The following is a 15,685-nucleotide window of genomic DNA, read 5'->3' as shown; positions in this document are numbered from 1 at the left end:
TTATGGGTTCTGCCTGTGCGGAGTTTGCAAGTTCTCTCTGTGACTCCATGGGTTTCTGCCTGGTGCTCTGGTTTCTTCCCACAGCCAAAGACTTGCAGGTTGATAGGTAAATTGGCCATTGTAAATTGCCCCTAGTGTGGGTAGGTGGTAGGAGAATGGTGAGGATGTGGTAGGGAATATGGGATTAATGTAGTATTAGTATAAATGGGTGGTTGTTGGTTGGCACAGACTTGGTGGGCAGAAGGGCCTGTTTCGGTGCTGTATCTCTAAAAAAAAATTCTATATGTTTTTTTAACAGCTTCTTAACTTGTTCTGCTGCTTTCAAACATTTCTGTACATACATCCTAAGCTTTCTTTGTTCTTGCACCCCCTTTAAAATTGTATCATGTAGTTTATATTGCTTCTCATCATTCTTCCCACCTAGTGTAGTTAGGTGGTAGGGAATATGGGATTACTGTAGGGTTAGTATAAATGGGTGGTTGTTGGTCAGCACAGACTCGGTGGGCCGAAGGGCCTGTTTCAGTGCTGTATTTCTAAATAAATTTTAAAAATGTATCGCTACACACTTAGCTGTGTTACATTTCATCTACCACCTGTCTGCCCATTCCACCAGTCTGTCTATGTCCTCCTGAAGTTGTTGCTATTCTCCTCATTGCTTTCTACACTTTCAAGTTTCATGTCATCTACAAAATTTGAAATTATGCTTTGTATACCCAAGCCCATGTCATTAATACATATATAAAAAAGAGCAGTGATCCTAATACAGACCCTGGGGCACACTGCTGTATACTTCCCTGCAGTCTGAAAAACAACTATTCGCCACTATTCTCTGATTCTGTCCCTTAGTCATTTTTATATTCATGCGACCACTGTCTCTTCAATCCCATGGGCTTTAATTTTACTGACATGGTTATCATGTGGTACTTTGTCAAATGCCTTTTGAAAGTTCATATAGACAACATCAATAGTATTATCCTCATCAACCCTCTCCATTACATCATCAAAGAACTTAATCAAGTTAGTCAAACACAATTTGCATTTAACAAATCAATGCTGCCTTTCACTCATTAGCCCATACTTCTCCAAATGTTGATTTTGTCCCAGATTATTGTCTCTAAAAGTTTCCGCACCACTGACTGTAGGTGGACTGGCCTGTAGTTGCCAGATTTATTCTTCTCCCTTTTTTAACTAGGAATCCTCCAGTCTGCTGGCATCACCCCCATGTCTAAGGAGGATTGGAAGATTGTGGTCAGAGATTCTGCAATTCTGCCCTTACTTCCTTCAAAATTCGAGGCTGAATCCCACTAAGACCAGGTAACTTTTCTACTTTGAGGATTGCCAAACTTTTAAGTACTTCCTCTTTATTTTTATCCTATCCAATATAACTACTATCTCTTTTCCTGCTTCATTGATAGCATCCTCTTCTCTAGTGAAGGCAGATGGAAAGTACTTATTTAGTCACTCACCATGCCCTCTACCTCTATATGAATATCTCCTTTTTGATCCCTAATCAGGCCCATCCTTCCTTTGTCTACCACTTTAATATTTATAGGTTTATAAAAGACTTTTGGATTCCGTTTTACACTAACCACTAATCTATCTATCTCCTTTGCACTTTCTGTATTCAGTTTGGTTCTCCAAAGTATTATGAACCTTATGGTTGTCATAATCCTTCGTTTTCTGTCTTGTTTTAATCTATATCTTTTGCCATCAGGGGAGCTCTAGCTTTAGATGCCCTTCCTTTCCCCCTGAAAGGAATGTGTCTATTCTGTATCTGAGGCATGTCCACTTTGAAGGCCTCCCACTGTTAAACTTTGCTTTTAAAATCTAGGATGTTACAGTGCTTGAGTGCTGTCTGATGATCACAAACCAGCAATGCACTTCCTCATATGTTTGATAAACTTCTGATTCCGGTTCAGTATATGCAAACTATATTTCTCAAACTATATCCATGAGGGCATCAAAAAAAAATCTGGTTGACTCATGACTTGTTTCCCAACCAAGTGGCCAAGTCAAACTTCGCACCCTTTTGTTTCTGCAGTGAACACAGCAACCAACAACGAACCTCTTGTTTACTGTTCACGTGATTTCAAAAAATCCATGCCAGAAGTGTTGAAAGAGGAATAATGGTTCAATTTAATGACATCAAACAAATGATTGTATCAGGATCGATGGTTCTTGCCAACACAAATCAGTGCCATCACCTGATGCCAATTCAGTAGGACTGCAAGATGTTTCGAGCAGCTGAGCTACACAGTGTAACTTGCAAGAAAATGAGTGAAGAAATAGGTGAAATGCTGACTAACATTTTCTTCAGGTCCATAAATACAGATATTGCCCCAGAGTTCTGGAAACTAACTATGTTGATTCTGATATTTATTAAAATGAAGGACTGAGGCACACAGCTGAGGATTATAGACCAGTTTGTGAAATATCTGCAATGAAGGAAATGCTTGACAACGTTTTACAGAATTCTGTCAATCAACATGTAGGCCATGAAGACAGTCAGCAGGGCTTCAAGGAATAGATCTACTAAATTCTCAGAGAAGGACTAAACTGGAGGATAAAAATATTGTGTAGATATTTTAAGAACCCATTCTCCAGCTATCCTGCAGCGGCTGTTTCAGACCGGGATGCGCTCTCAAACATTGGCAGCCCTCTAGTAACTCACCCAATTTGCCCTCTTCAGCCAAATACTAGCTGACATTTGTCTGGACAGCTAATATCAGCAGCTGTTTGACTAAGGAGGAAGCATCACAGCCCAGTGTGATACTGTTCTCACCCAACAATAACATATGCTCATTTCTGACCAGGGTTACTGAACATCAATCAGGAGAAATGGCTGGAGAATAGAAAGTCAAGGGTAGGGAGCTTCCCAAAATATAATGAAGCCCAAACCACAAGTTGTACTTATTGTGAGATGTAAATTAATGCAAAAGCAAAACATAACCACCAGAATGAGAGCAATGCAGCATTGTTATTGATATCTATATTAATTTCTGAGACCAAAATAAGAGTATTTTGGACTTGAAGTTCTTTAATTATATTTTGGCAAACTGTGGCACAGAACCAAATAGCTGAAATGTGAACTTAAAAGATATATCTGAAGGCTTCAGTAAAATTCCTGGACCAGACAACTTCTGTCGCCTTATGATCAAAGCCAAACCAGTCACAACTGTCACATGTGCCTTTGGAGAATACCCAAATTCATTCTCAGCAATCCAATAATCGTTATTAATTGTTTCTATCATCCTGAGGTGGAAAGCTGTCTGAATGATTTGGTTACAAAGTCAGGGTCAAGACAGGCTTGTAACCTCTGGAAACATCTAGGTCCAGATTTGACACTGGGGAGGCAATGTATATTGGAAACGCGAGGCCTGAGGATTGATATCAATTGGTCCCTCAGGCCATATCTGAATAATTGGTGTGAGCTGCCGGCACTGACTGAGCCTCCACAGGTAGCTCACTCAGTGGGCGACATCAATTTCAGGTATGTTCTGGAGGGAGCAATAGGGACTCCTGTGGAGGCAGGGTAGCACTCCTTGCTCCCAGTGACGTGTTTCTTAAAATCAAATATTTATAGTGCATACCTTTGGTTGGCAACTGTGGGGAGGCTGAAACCCCAAGGCTTGGCCCACTCATCGGTGATTAAAGGGGTCCTTTAACAGGTGATAGACCCCTAATTTACATATACAGGGTGCCTCATGCCTGTATCAGGCATTCACCTGGAATGTCACCTAAAAAATGGGTCCTGTGAATTTGGTAGTGCGACCAACACAAGCGCCTGCAAAATTGGTATGCCTTGTGCCTCCTTTACATTCAAAAACTGGCCCACCGCATATAAATTTCTATCCCTGTGTTAGTAAACCATCGCAAAGACCAGAGGGAATCTCTGTGCCTCCAAACAAAATTGGTAACACATTCTACCTATAGGGTCCAATGCCAAAATTAAATTCGGAACGTACAGCACTGGAAAAGACGACTACCTCTCTTATCTTTAATGCAAGAAGTGTAGTAGGTAAGGCAGATGAACTTAGGGCTTGGATTAGTACCTGGGAGTATGATGTTATTGCTATTACTGAGACTTGGTTAAGGGAAGGGCATGATTGGCAACTAAATATCCCAGGATATCGATGCTTCAGGCGGGATAGAGAGGGAGGTAAAAGGGGTGGAGGAGTTGCATTACTGGTCAAAGAGGATATCACAGCTGTGCTGAAGGAAGGCACTATGGAGGACTCGAGCTGTGAGGCAATATGGGCAGAACTCAGAAATAGGAAGGGTGCGGTAACAATGTTGGGGCTGTACTACAGGCCTCCCAACAGCGAGCGTGAGATAGAGGTACAAATATGTAAACAGATTATGGAAAGATGTAGGAGCAACAGCGTGGTGGTGATAGGAGATTTTAATTTTCCCAACATTGACTGGGATTCACTTAGTGTTAGAGGTCTAGATGGAGCAGAATTTGTAAGGAGCATCCAGGAGGGTTTTCTAGAGCAGTATGTAAATAGTCCAACTCGGGAAGGGGCCATACTGGACCTGGTGTTGGGGAATGAGCCCGGCCAGGTGGTTGAAGTTTCAGTAGGGGACTACTTTGGGAATAGTGATCACAATTCCGTAAGTTTTAGAATACTCATGGACAAGGGAATCAAGGTATATGGGAGACGTGTGACCAGTGGTGTTCCACAGGGATCCGTGCTGGGACCACTGTTGTTTGTGATATACATAAATGATTTGGAGGAAAGTATAAGTGGTCTGATTAGCAAGTTTGCAGATGACACTAAGATTGGTGGAGTAGCAGATAGTGAAGGGGACTGTCAGAGAATACAGCAGAATATAGATAGATTGGAGAGTTGGGCAGAGAAATGGCAGATGGAGTTCAATCAGGGCAAATGCGAGGTGATGCATTTTGGAAGATCCAATTCAAGAGTGAACTATACAGTAAATGGAAAAGTCCTGGGGAAAATTGATGTACAGAGAGATCTGAGTGTTCAGGTCCATTGTTCCCTGAAGGTGGCAACGCAGGTCAATAGAGTGGTCAAGAAGGCATACGGCATGCTTTCCTTCATGGGACGGGGTATTGAGTACAAGAGTTGGCAGGTCATGTTACAGTTGTATAGGACTTTGGTTCGGCCACATTTGGAATACTGCGTGCAGTTCTGGTCGCCACATTACCAAAAGGATGTGGATGCTTTGGAGAGGGTGCAGAGGAGGTTCACCAGGATGTTGCCTGGTATGGAGGGCGCTAGCTATGAAGAGAGGTTGAGTAGATTAGGATTATTTTCATTAGAAAAGCGGAGGTTGAGGGGGGACCTGATTGAGGTGTACAAAATCATGAGAGGTATAGACAGGGTGGATTGCAAGAAGCTTTTTCCCCAAGAGTGGGGGATTCAAATACTAGGGGTCACGAGTTCAAAGTGAGAGGGGAAAAATTTAGGGGGGATATGCGTGGAAAGTTCTTTACGCAGAGGGTGGTGGGTGCCTGGAATGCGTTGCCAGCGGAGGTGGTAGATGCGAACACGATAGCGTCTTTTAAGATGTATCTAGACAGATACATGAATGGGCAGGAAGCAAAGAGATACAGACCCTTAGAAAATAGGCGACATGTTTAGGTAGAGGATCTGGATCGGCGCAGGCTTGGAGGGCCGAAGGGCCTGTTCCTGTGCTGTAATTTTCTTTGTTCTTTGTTCTTTCTTTATCCCTCTGACAAATTTCTTACCTGGTATTTAACTAACTCTTTCTTGAATTTGCTGAGACAACCAGCCACCACTGGCTCCACTGGCAGTCCATTCCATACAATGCCAAATATATATAATCCAATTTGAGTTTGCACTTTTCCACTTTTAATTTGAGGTTATGCCTTCTTGTAACAAGACATCTCACCAGAATTAGCAGAAATAACTTCCATTTTAAACACTCCACTACATTGGCCTAGTTAAAATCTCATATGAAAAGATATAATGTAGAAATATTTTCTAACATGATTCAAGGGTCCACCCAATCTGTAGGTGCTCTTTCACAATAATAGATCAACTCAACTATTTGGGCCTGATTACTTATCTTTTGAAATATCCAGTCACAATCTCAGAGATTTAATTCCAGTATTCCTTAAAGAATTGTGGTGCTTCATTTTGAAGATTGGGTTGTGTTGCCAAATTTGCTTGGGATTTAATCTGCTCCAGTTGCAATCCAGGACAATTGACTAAACAGTGGGATATGGTATTAAATGCCCCAGCATTTGCACGACCCCAGAAGGGGTCTTGTAGCTATTGCCTAGAAGATACAAGGGTGCCTGTCCAAACTGTGTTGCATAACTGTAACTGAGAATTCTTCTGGATGCCAGCTGTAGCATGGACTTATTTCTTCAGCATCCATGACAAAGGGAACTTCCTCATCTTTCTTCAATGACAAAATTCATATGTAGATTAGCTTGTGACATTTAAAATGTGTGTCCAGTTTTTCTTCCCATGGTGTGAGCTCCAAGAACGTGATCAAAGATACATTTGTGTCATAAAGAAGAAATTGTTAGTAGAGGGGGGGATGTGTGGTTAGGCTTGGGTTTGGGTGTCCGTCGACACAAACCTGCATTCTCGGGGGGTGGGGGTTGGTGGTGGTGGTGAGTCAGTCTCAACGTGGGAATATGTTTTTAACAAAGCCTATCAGGACCTGGATTAAGCATTTAGAAACATGTAAACCCAGTATGCAACATTGGATTTAAACTTCCAGCATGGATTTCTTATGGGAAAATCATGCTTAACTAACTTGGAGTTTTTTAAAGAGGTAACAGAGAGGGTTGATGAGGGCAATGCTGTTGATGTGGTGTACATGGACTTTCAAAAGGCGTTTGATACAATGCCACATAACAGACTTGTGAGCAAACTTGTAACTCATGGAATAAAAGGGACGGTAGCAACATGGATACGAAATTGGCTCAGTGACAGGAAACAAAGAGTCGTGATTAACAGATGTTTTTCAGGCTGGAGGAAGGTTTGTAGTGGAGTCCCCCAGGGATCAGTATTGGGACCCTTGCTTTCCCTGATATATATTAATGACCTAGGTGTTGGTGTACAGGGCAAAATTTCAAAGTTTTCAGATGATACAAAACTTGGAAGCATTGTGAACTATGAGGAGGATAGTGTAGAATGGGCAGATAGGTGGCAGATGAAGTCCAATGCAGAGAAATGTGAGGTGATTCATTTTGGTAGGAAGAACATGGAGAAACAATATAGATTAAAGGGCACAATTCTAAAGGGGGTGCAGGAGCACAGGGACCTGGGTATAATGTGCATAAGTCATTAAAGGTGGCAGGACAGGTTGAGAGAGCGGTTAATAAAGCATACAGTATCCTGGGCTTTATTTTAAGAGGCATAGCGTACAAGAGCAAGGAAGTTATGTTGAACTTATATAAGACACTAGTTTGTCCTCAGCTGGAGTATTGCATCCAATTCTGGGCACCACATTTGAGAAAAGACCCGAGGGCATTGGAGAGGATACAGAAGGGATTCACGAGAATGGTTCTAGGGATGAGGAATTTCAGTTATGAAGATAGATTGGAGAAGTTAGGACTGTTTTCCTTGGAGAAGAGAAGGCTGAGAGGGGATTTGATAGAGGTTTTAAAAATCATGAGGGGTCTGGTCAGAGTAGATAGAGAGAAACTGTTCCCACTCATGAAAGGATCGAGAACGAGAGGGCACAGATTTAAAGTATTTGGTAAGAGAACCAAATGTGACATGAGGAAAAACTTTTTCACACAGCGAGTGGTTAGGTCTGGAATACGTTGCCTGAGAAAGTGGTGGAAGCAGGTTCAATTGAAACGTTCAAAAAGGAATTAGACAGTTATATGAAAAGGAAGAATGTGCAGGGTTATGGGGAGAAGGCAGGGGAATGGGACTGAGGGAATTGCTTTTTCGGAGAGCCAGTGCGGAGACATTGGGCCAAATGGCCTCCTTCTGCGCTGTAACATTTCTGTGATTCTGGAACATCAAGATGTCCGGTGTTAAACTTCAGAAAGTTGGTTATGAAAGGATAATGCTGGAGCCTGTATTTACTCAGTTTCACATTTATTGTACAGAGTAAAAGATTACAAACATGTAGCTCCTCACTCAAAACCCTCCACCAGTCTCAGTCAGTGTCTGCTTATAACTGCTCAACTAAGACCCCAATTAACACCCTTCACCTGCATATAATCAAACAATTGATATACAATTAACAGCTGGCGCATTCCAAGCAATCTTGTACAGTCCTTGCACTCTACTGAAGCAGATGTCAATTATACAGTTAATGACAAGACTCTGAGGCATTGGACTCGGAAGGCATTAGCTGGAAACTGGGTATGAGAACACAGACTCGTATATCCAAGATCCTCAACAACCATGATCGAGCTGGAGATTGGATTCAATAGTTACTGCTGATGCTCTGCTGCACTTACTCATGAAACCACTGCTTAATGCGAATGGTGTATGTCCAGGCTATGATGAGGAAAATCAAGGTAATGCACTGATTTTATAGTCAATAGTCTTGCTCAACATTGCCACTCGTACTGGGTTCCTGGTATCTTCTCAAGTCAAACCTGCGCATGTCAGTTGTCGAATGGCAAAAAGGGGTGGGAGAAAAGCTGGGGCTCTTTGGAGTTAGTTTTCTCCAAGATGGAACATCTGACAATGTAGCATTGGAATTTAGTCCAGCCTTTGTACTCAGAACTAATAATCTGATACTCCTGCAGGGAAATGTTCAAGATTCATTTACAAACAAGCTCATTAATGGCACCTGGAAGAGAGATCTTTCATTTGTGGGGCTGTGATACTTCCCGCTCAGGTTTTACCTGAAGCCCTACAAGTCACTCACAGCCTCAGTATGCACTCCTAAAGAAATCATTTTTCCCATCTTCCTCATGCAGAAGCAGAAAGGATTTCAAGATCCAGGTAATAATGGCAGTGCAAAACGCCTGAAGAACATTTTCACAAAAGCTTAAACTAAGTCTTTCCCTAACTTTGTCAGTAAAAACAGTCACAATGCCTTTCAGTGAAACTTTTCTTTTGTTATATATGTATAAAGTTGTTATTTCTTAAGTGGCACAGAGGTTCTGTTATTGCACTGAAGGTGACCCAATAAATGCATTTTTATTCAATGAGCTTGAAGGGATCAACATGGGTGGCTCTCTTTTATCCAATAATTGTGTTGAAATTTACTTCTTCATTTTGCAATGCAAAAGAAATTGGACCTCCACTCCTGCCAAGTTACTTTGATTCTCTGTACAGGAAATTCTTTCCCAAATTTAGTGGCAAAGAATCTCCATTTCCTCCCAATGTTGCAAAAACCTTTAGTCTTCAAGTACAGCAGAGTCACAAATGTCTTTCCTGAGGTAACCTGTTCTCATCCCAGAGCACCTTCTAGGGGTGGGCTCGCCAATAAATGATGCAACACATTAAATGTCAGAATAGCAGGCCTAGCTATTAGCCACTGATGAAACTCGAGCTTACTTTGAAGCAAGCAGAAATTAGATACACTAATAACACTAAACTTTACTCAAAGCAAGCTCAAGATGGAAAACTAGGACCCAGGAATACAACAATCAGTCCAGGAAAGGAAGCAGCAATCTGAGCAAACAATTGAACAGCAAGTCATTGAATTCTATTACGACCACAGCATTTGGTTTAAAATTAGGACTGAAGGAAAAATAAGGCTTGTTGTATGTTTACTGTTAGGCCCAAGACCCAACTTTTTGTTACTTCATATCTCTGTTAGCAGAAATGAGAAATATGAAGGGCTGAATTTTACCGGCTCCTCGACGTCGCCGGTTGTGGCACAGGAGTCAGTAAAATGTTGCGGGGAGAGGCCCGCCTTGACCTGCAACGTCGAAAAGGGCCTGCCGCATATTACTGGCGGCGGGGGGACCTCAATGCAGCCTCGTGCTGCCTGACAGCAGGCCCTTCATCTGCATATTTAATTTGACAGTAATGATTTTCAAATGAACTTACCTGCCATCCCACGCTGATTTTATGGCCTCCGTTCAGCCTTTGCATGCCTTCAGAACGCCGCATGGAGTTCTGAAGCGAGAACCTGGTGGGGAGTAATAAAAAATTCAGGGTGGGAGGGGCGGAGGAGTGGGGAAATCAATTTTTATTGGTGTGGGGATGGTGGGCAGGGGTTATAGACCAAATGTTATAAGGTTAGGGGGTAAAGTTCGAGTAGGGACAAAGGAATTTCGGGCATTGAAATGTCCATTGGGGGGTTTAGGGAACGGCCATCACATATTTTTTATTGTTTATTAAAAATTTAATACTGCTGCCCATTTAAAAATTTAAAGTAATTATAAGGGCTAAAGCCCTTTAAAGTGGCACCTGCGCAGTGGCGCCAGATCCCGTTGCCGAGGACGTGGAGACCGCCCCTACATGTCATCGGGGGCTGGTGCTCCACCCCCACTATTTAAATGAGCCCCCACGCTAAATATCGCAGGGATTCCTAGGCGGCCGCTGAATGTGGTCACCCTGCCGAGTTCAAAGGGTGCCGCTGCGCAGCGCAGCACCCGAATAAAATTCAGCCCGAGGTATGTACAAGTTTAAATTTAGTTATAAATATCTGAAATTTAGATCAATTTGAAATCTAAGCTCAGTGTAACACTAGTTAAAGTGGATTTTGTTTGACATTTAAACGTATGATTTGCAATGCAGGAACTCTGAATTGATAAAAAAAGCAGGTACACTGATGATGCAGGTGAATTTAAAGAGAAATAGCAGTAAGAATAAATAAAATTGCATTATACATGCACAGAATGGGCAGCTGAATCCTGCTTGATTTCATCTGATAAATCACTAGCTCTGGAATTCCCTCCCTAAACCTCTCTGTCTCTCCACCTCTGTCTTCCTGTAAGTTGCTCCTTAAAACCTACTGCTTTGACCAAGCTGTTGCCCACCTATCCTATAGCCTCCTTCTTTGGTTTGATGTCGATTTTTGTCATTGTCTGATTATGCACCAGTGAAGTGCATTGGGATGTTTTACTGTGTTAAATGTGCTATAGAAATGAAAGTTGTTGTTGTCATTGATGATAAATTTTTGATTTCCCTGAACTGAACAGAAACATCGCATCCATTGCTTGCCCATCTCTCAGTCGCTCAAAGTATAGAACTCACAGATCCACTATGGTTTTAAAAATGCCACACCATATTGCCACATTGCACACAGGGTATGCTGCGCTGCACATTTTCGGGACATGGATACAAATCCCTTGAAGCCCCTGGCAGCAAGTGTCCTGTCTGAACCTGGTAACTGGAGGGAGCAGTTAAGCATATGGAAAACACCTGGACCCGTGTTAGAATAAAATTGATGGAAGCAACAGGGACAAGTTGCTAGCATGGGGAATGGTTGGCTAGGGAATGATTAACAGGCATGTAAAATAAAGAATGGAGAACCAATATCTTTAAAAAGAGTAAAATAGAAACTATAATTATTCCCAATATTACTGACTAACATAGCATTTTGCTAATTGATTGCGAATTATTAAAATATTCATTGAGTCTTTGTCCAACATGAGACCAACAACTGTGATAATATAACATATAAAGGTATAGCATCAGTTTGATAAATGAATGTATTCAGTACAGTAAATTTATATCCATGATATATGCATCTCTACCACAAACTTATCAGGGCCCAATATGTGTCAACTGGCACTAAAGAGTTTATAGTTGGATCTGCAAACTACAATCTGACATTATACACAAAACACCATTGGGTAGGAAAGTACTAACATATCCATTAAGTATAACATCCCGACGACAACTTGAAAATGAAAGCCCTTTAAAGAGACATACTGCCTTTGGCTTTCCATCTACCCATCTCCACCAGTTATTTGGCACAGAAGCAGAAACTCTGCAGTGCCATCCTCTGCTCTCTGTGTTATGCTGCTAGGTCCCATTGAGGGTTGGGGGATGACATGATAAATATGACATGAAAAAATGCGGTAAATCAAGACCCCACTCTGTTTCCACCCTTTTTACTCTTGGAATGCTGGATGTAAGGGCTGCCTGTTATATTCAGAGTTAGGTAGAGGGGTTCTAAAAAGGCTGTGCTGGTACCATTAGAATGTGGCCTAGCAGTGAAAGACAATGTTCTTGGAAATAAAAAGAAAATTAAAACTCAGGCAGCTTGCTGGCCACCCATCTATTTGCAGAAACAGGGGTCCAGCCTCCTCTGTAAATGACCCCAGAGTCAGCAATGTGGTCAAGGTCAGCAGGGCATCCCCAGGGTAATGGAAGCTCTATCCTCCCCATGCAATAGTACGGCACTTAGATTCCCCAAAACAGCCCTGCTGTACCCTCTCTGAAGGAGACAGCCTTGTTAATTAGTGTCAGATTAAGGGATATTGCATTGCAGGACAATGGCTGATGTAAACCCCATTGTGCGAATCCCCACATGACAAGACACCTTCCTCACATCAGTCTCACTGTGTTGCCAACTCTCCAGGAAAGTCCTGGAGCCTCCAGGAATTAAAGCTTGATCTCCTAGACACTGCTGTGAGCAATACTGGGAGAGAAATCATAGGCGCATTAACAAAAGGTTTGCCTTGTTCACTGAACAGTTCTGTGTATGAGTTTTAATAGTAGTTGAGACGGGGTAAAAAAAGGCTGTTTGGCCATGCATGGAAATTGGAGGAGAGAGGTAATGTCATGGAGTCATAATGGCACAGAAGGAGGCCATTTGGCCCATCGAGTCCATGCCAGCTCTCCTCAGAGCAATCTAATCAGCCCCATTCCCTGGTTCTATCCCCGTCGCTCTGTAAATTTATTTCCCTCAAGTGCTCATCCAATTTCCTTTTGAAATCATTCATCGTCTCCGCTTCCACCACCCTTGTAGGCAGCGAGTGCCAGGATCCCTCCAGGAACATGTCTAACCAAAGTTGGCAATCCTATAATTGGATTCAGACATAGTGCCAGAGATAAATAAGGACTGTGTGCTGTCCCATTGTGCCAAATCTCCACTTAACGTCTAATTGAAGTAGTAACAACTTAAAATATAGAAATGGATAAGGCAGATTATAATTTATGGATATACACATTTTATGAAGATCTGAAATTAATAAGCCACATTAAATTGATTAATCGCAACGGTAACTATTCTCAGCACATTTCTTTGCAAAAAGCAAACCAAATCTAACCTTATAGACTTGACCATACGTCCCGTTGCCAACCACTTCGACTAACTCAAATATCCCTGCAGGATCCTATGGAAAGGAAATTACACTTAAGAAATGATTTTTTAAAAAGTTAACAGAGGTGAATAATTCCAATTCCAAAAACTCCCCAATTCAAGTTAAAAATGGAGAGAGGACTCCCCAGTGTTGATACCAGTTCCCTGTGGGGTTACCTCAATTACCGTTATTGATAGTTACGATCTCCTGCAAATGAACCTCAAGAATAATCTTCTTTATCAAGTGAAATGTAATGTGCTGAGCTAACGAACCATGCAAGTAACAATTAAAAGGACAGAATCTTGACAGGTAACTAACTGTCTTGACTGAGATAACACGCCACGATTTAACGGTGAGTGAGACTTTTTAAAACTGCAGACTCCTTCCACTATCAGGCAATAAGATTTGATACTTGTTGCTGACAGCAGCCCCATTCATCAGAGATTCTCAATTCATTGCTCTTGCTTCGTAATAAACAGACCGCATTGATATTTACCAGAAACAATTTTCTTTTATGAATTCGGGGCTACAACACCAAAGTTTCAGATAAACTAAATGTAACTTGCACTGTGTAAACGGTCCAATTAAAAGCAACTCACCCTCAAACAGGAAAGATCAATATTATCGAGACTTCTAGTTGGAAAGTCCTTAGCCATCTTTGGGCCACTTTTTGTTAAATAGAAATGTTCCTTGAAAACGACTGGAAACTTTTATTTTCCTCCCCACCCCCCTCCCCTCCACCAAGTGTTAAAGGATCATTTCAGTGCTGTCAGTTCCGAGTGTCTCGCCTCTCCCCAGCTGCACACTCACTGACAAACACAGGAAGCATCGACATCCACCAGGCAAGCACAACCCGGAAAACACAGTCAGAGGAAATGAACGGGGCAGAAGAAATCTTGAAGAGGAACACAAAACACACACAACTTCAAGACATTACCCGAGAAAAAGGCAAGGAACTGACGTGGAGTAACGTTGCAGCACAGCTGCCCTGGTAAGTGAACACGGAGCCCTTTCCCTGTAAAAGTTTATCAAACTCAGTAAGTCATGTGCAACAGGGCTGATGAAATACTGCAGGTTCGGCTCAACTCATCGTATCTTTCTCCCACTCCCTCAGTGTTTATCGAACTACTGACTGTAACAAAACAAAAAGTGCTGGAAATACTCAGCAGGTCTGGCAGCATCTGTGGAGAGAGTAGTGTGAACGTTCAAGGTCAGTGACCCTGAATCAGAACTGGCAAAGGTTAGAAAAGAATTAGGTTTTAAGCAAATGAATGGCGGGGCGGGGGAGAGAGAACAAAGGGGAAGGTGTTTGATAGGGTAGTGGGTGATTAAATAACAAAGCTGTCCTGGAACAAAGGCAAAGCATGTGTTAATGCTGACTGTAGTTGCACTGAGTACAAAAAGTGACAAGGCACATGGGTAGACCAAAAGAACATCAGAAGTACGAGCAGGAGTCAGCCATACTGTTCCCCGAGCCTGTTCTACCATTCAATAAGATCCTGGTTGATCTTTGACCTCAGCTCCACTTTCCTGCTTGATCCCTATATTGCTTGATTCCCTTAGAGTCCAAAAATCTATCATCTCAGCCTTGAATATACTCAATGACTGAGAACCCACAGCTCTCTGGGGTAGAGATTACAAAGATACACAACCTTCTTAAGTGAAGAGATTTCTCCTTATTTCAGTCCTAAATGACCGTAATATGAGGGCTTGTCTGACATATGAAACTGGGACCTCCTATTATAAGGAAAGGATGACTTGCATTTATTTAGCACCTTTCAGGACCACACGATACCCCAAAGTGCTTTACAACCAATGAAGTACATTTGGAGTGTAGTCACTGTTGTAATTGAGGAAATACAGCAGCCAATTTGCACACAGCAATCTCCCACAAACGGCAATGTGATAATGACGAGATAATCTATCGTTGTAATGTTGATTGAGGAATAAATATTGGTCAGGACACCAGGAATAACTCCCCTGCACTTATTCGAATTAGTGCCGTGGGATCTGTTGCATCCACTGAGAGGGCAGACAGGGCCTTGGTTTAACGTCTCCACCGAAAAATGGCTCCTCTGACAGTGCTGCAATTCCTCAGTACTGCACTGCAGCATCACCATTGATGTTTGTGCTCAGGTCCTGGAATGTGACTTGAACCCACATGAGGAAAGGATAAGGGAGTGGTTGAGAAGGATGAAGTTACCTATAGCCCTGAGGTGAGAATCATACCCCTAGACCAACAAGACCAAAAATCTCTCAGTACCTTGTGTAATATCCTTGATTTGCTGATGGCCAAGTCCCCTGCTGTCCCAAAAGGAAATAGCAGAATTCCATAGTACTACATTAACATTGTAAGTTTAGCATCAGGTACAAATAATTCCAGCATGGCACCCACGTAAAGGGGCGCAGAAATTTGGAACTCTCTTCCCACAAAATGCTGCGGATGCTTGGATAACAACAAAACTAAGATGAATAGATTTTTGTTGGATAAGAGTATCAAGA

At 42.1% G+C, this 15,685-nt stretch overlaps 1 protein-coding gene across 7 annotated transcripts in view; it reads right to left on the bottom strand.

The window, feature by feature from the left end:
• Positions 1-14,080, bottom strand: part of si:zfos-2326c3.2 (mitogen-activated protein kinase kinase kinase kinase 4) — a 337,746-nt gene extending 323,666 nt beyond the window's left edge. For 5 of the 7 annotated variants that reach the window (XM_068047135.1, XM_068047137.1, XM_068047139.1 and 2 more), the window contains exons 1-2: positions 13,783-14,079; positions 13,151-13,216 (exon numbers count right to left, since the gene is read on the bottom strand). In XM_068047135.1, coding sequence (XP_067903236.1) covers positions 13,151-13,216; positions 13,783-13,839 — 123 coding nt within the window. In that variant the 5' untranslated portion in view covers positions 13,840-14,079. Of the gene's footprint in view, positions 1-9,974; positions 10,057-13,150; positions 13,217-13,782 lie in introns of all 7 variants that reach the window. The other 2 variants (XM_068047138.1, XM_068047141.1) reach the window with 2 other exon arrangements.
• Positions 14,081-15,685: the final 1,605 nt, after the last annotated feature.

Source organism: Heterodontus francisci, chromosome 15, assembly GCF_036365525.1.
Source record: "Heterodontus francisci isolate sHetFra1 chromosome 15, sHetFra1.hap1, whole genome shotgun sequence".
Lineage (NCBI taxonomy): Eukaryota > Metazoa > Chordata > Chondrichthyes > Heterodontiformes > Heterodontidae > Heterodontus > Heterodontus francisci.
The sequence above is the reverse complement of the archived record's forward strand: the minus strand, read 5'-3'. Positions and strand labels throughout refer to the sequence as shown.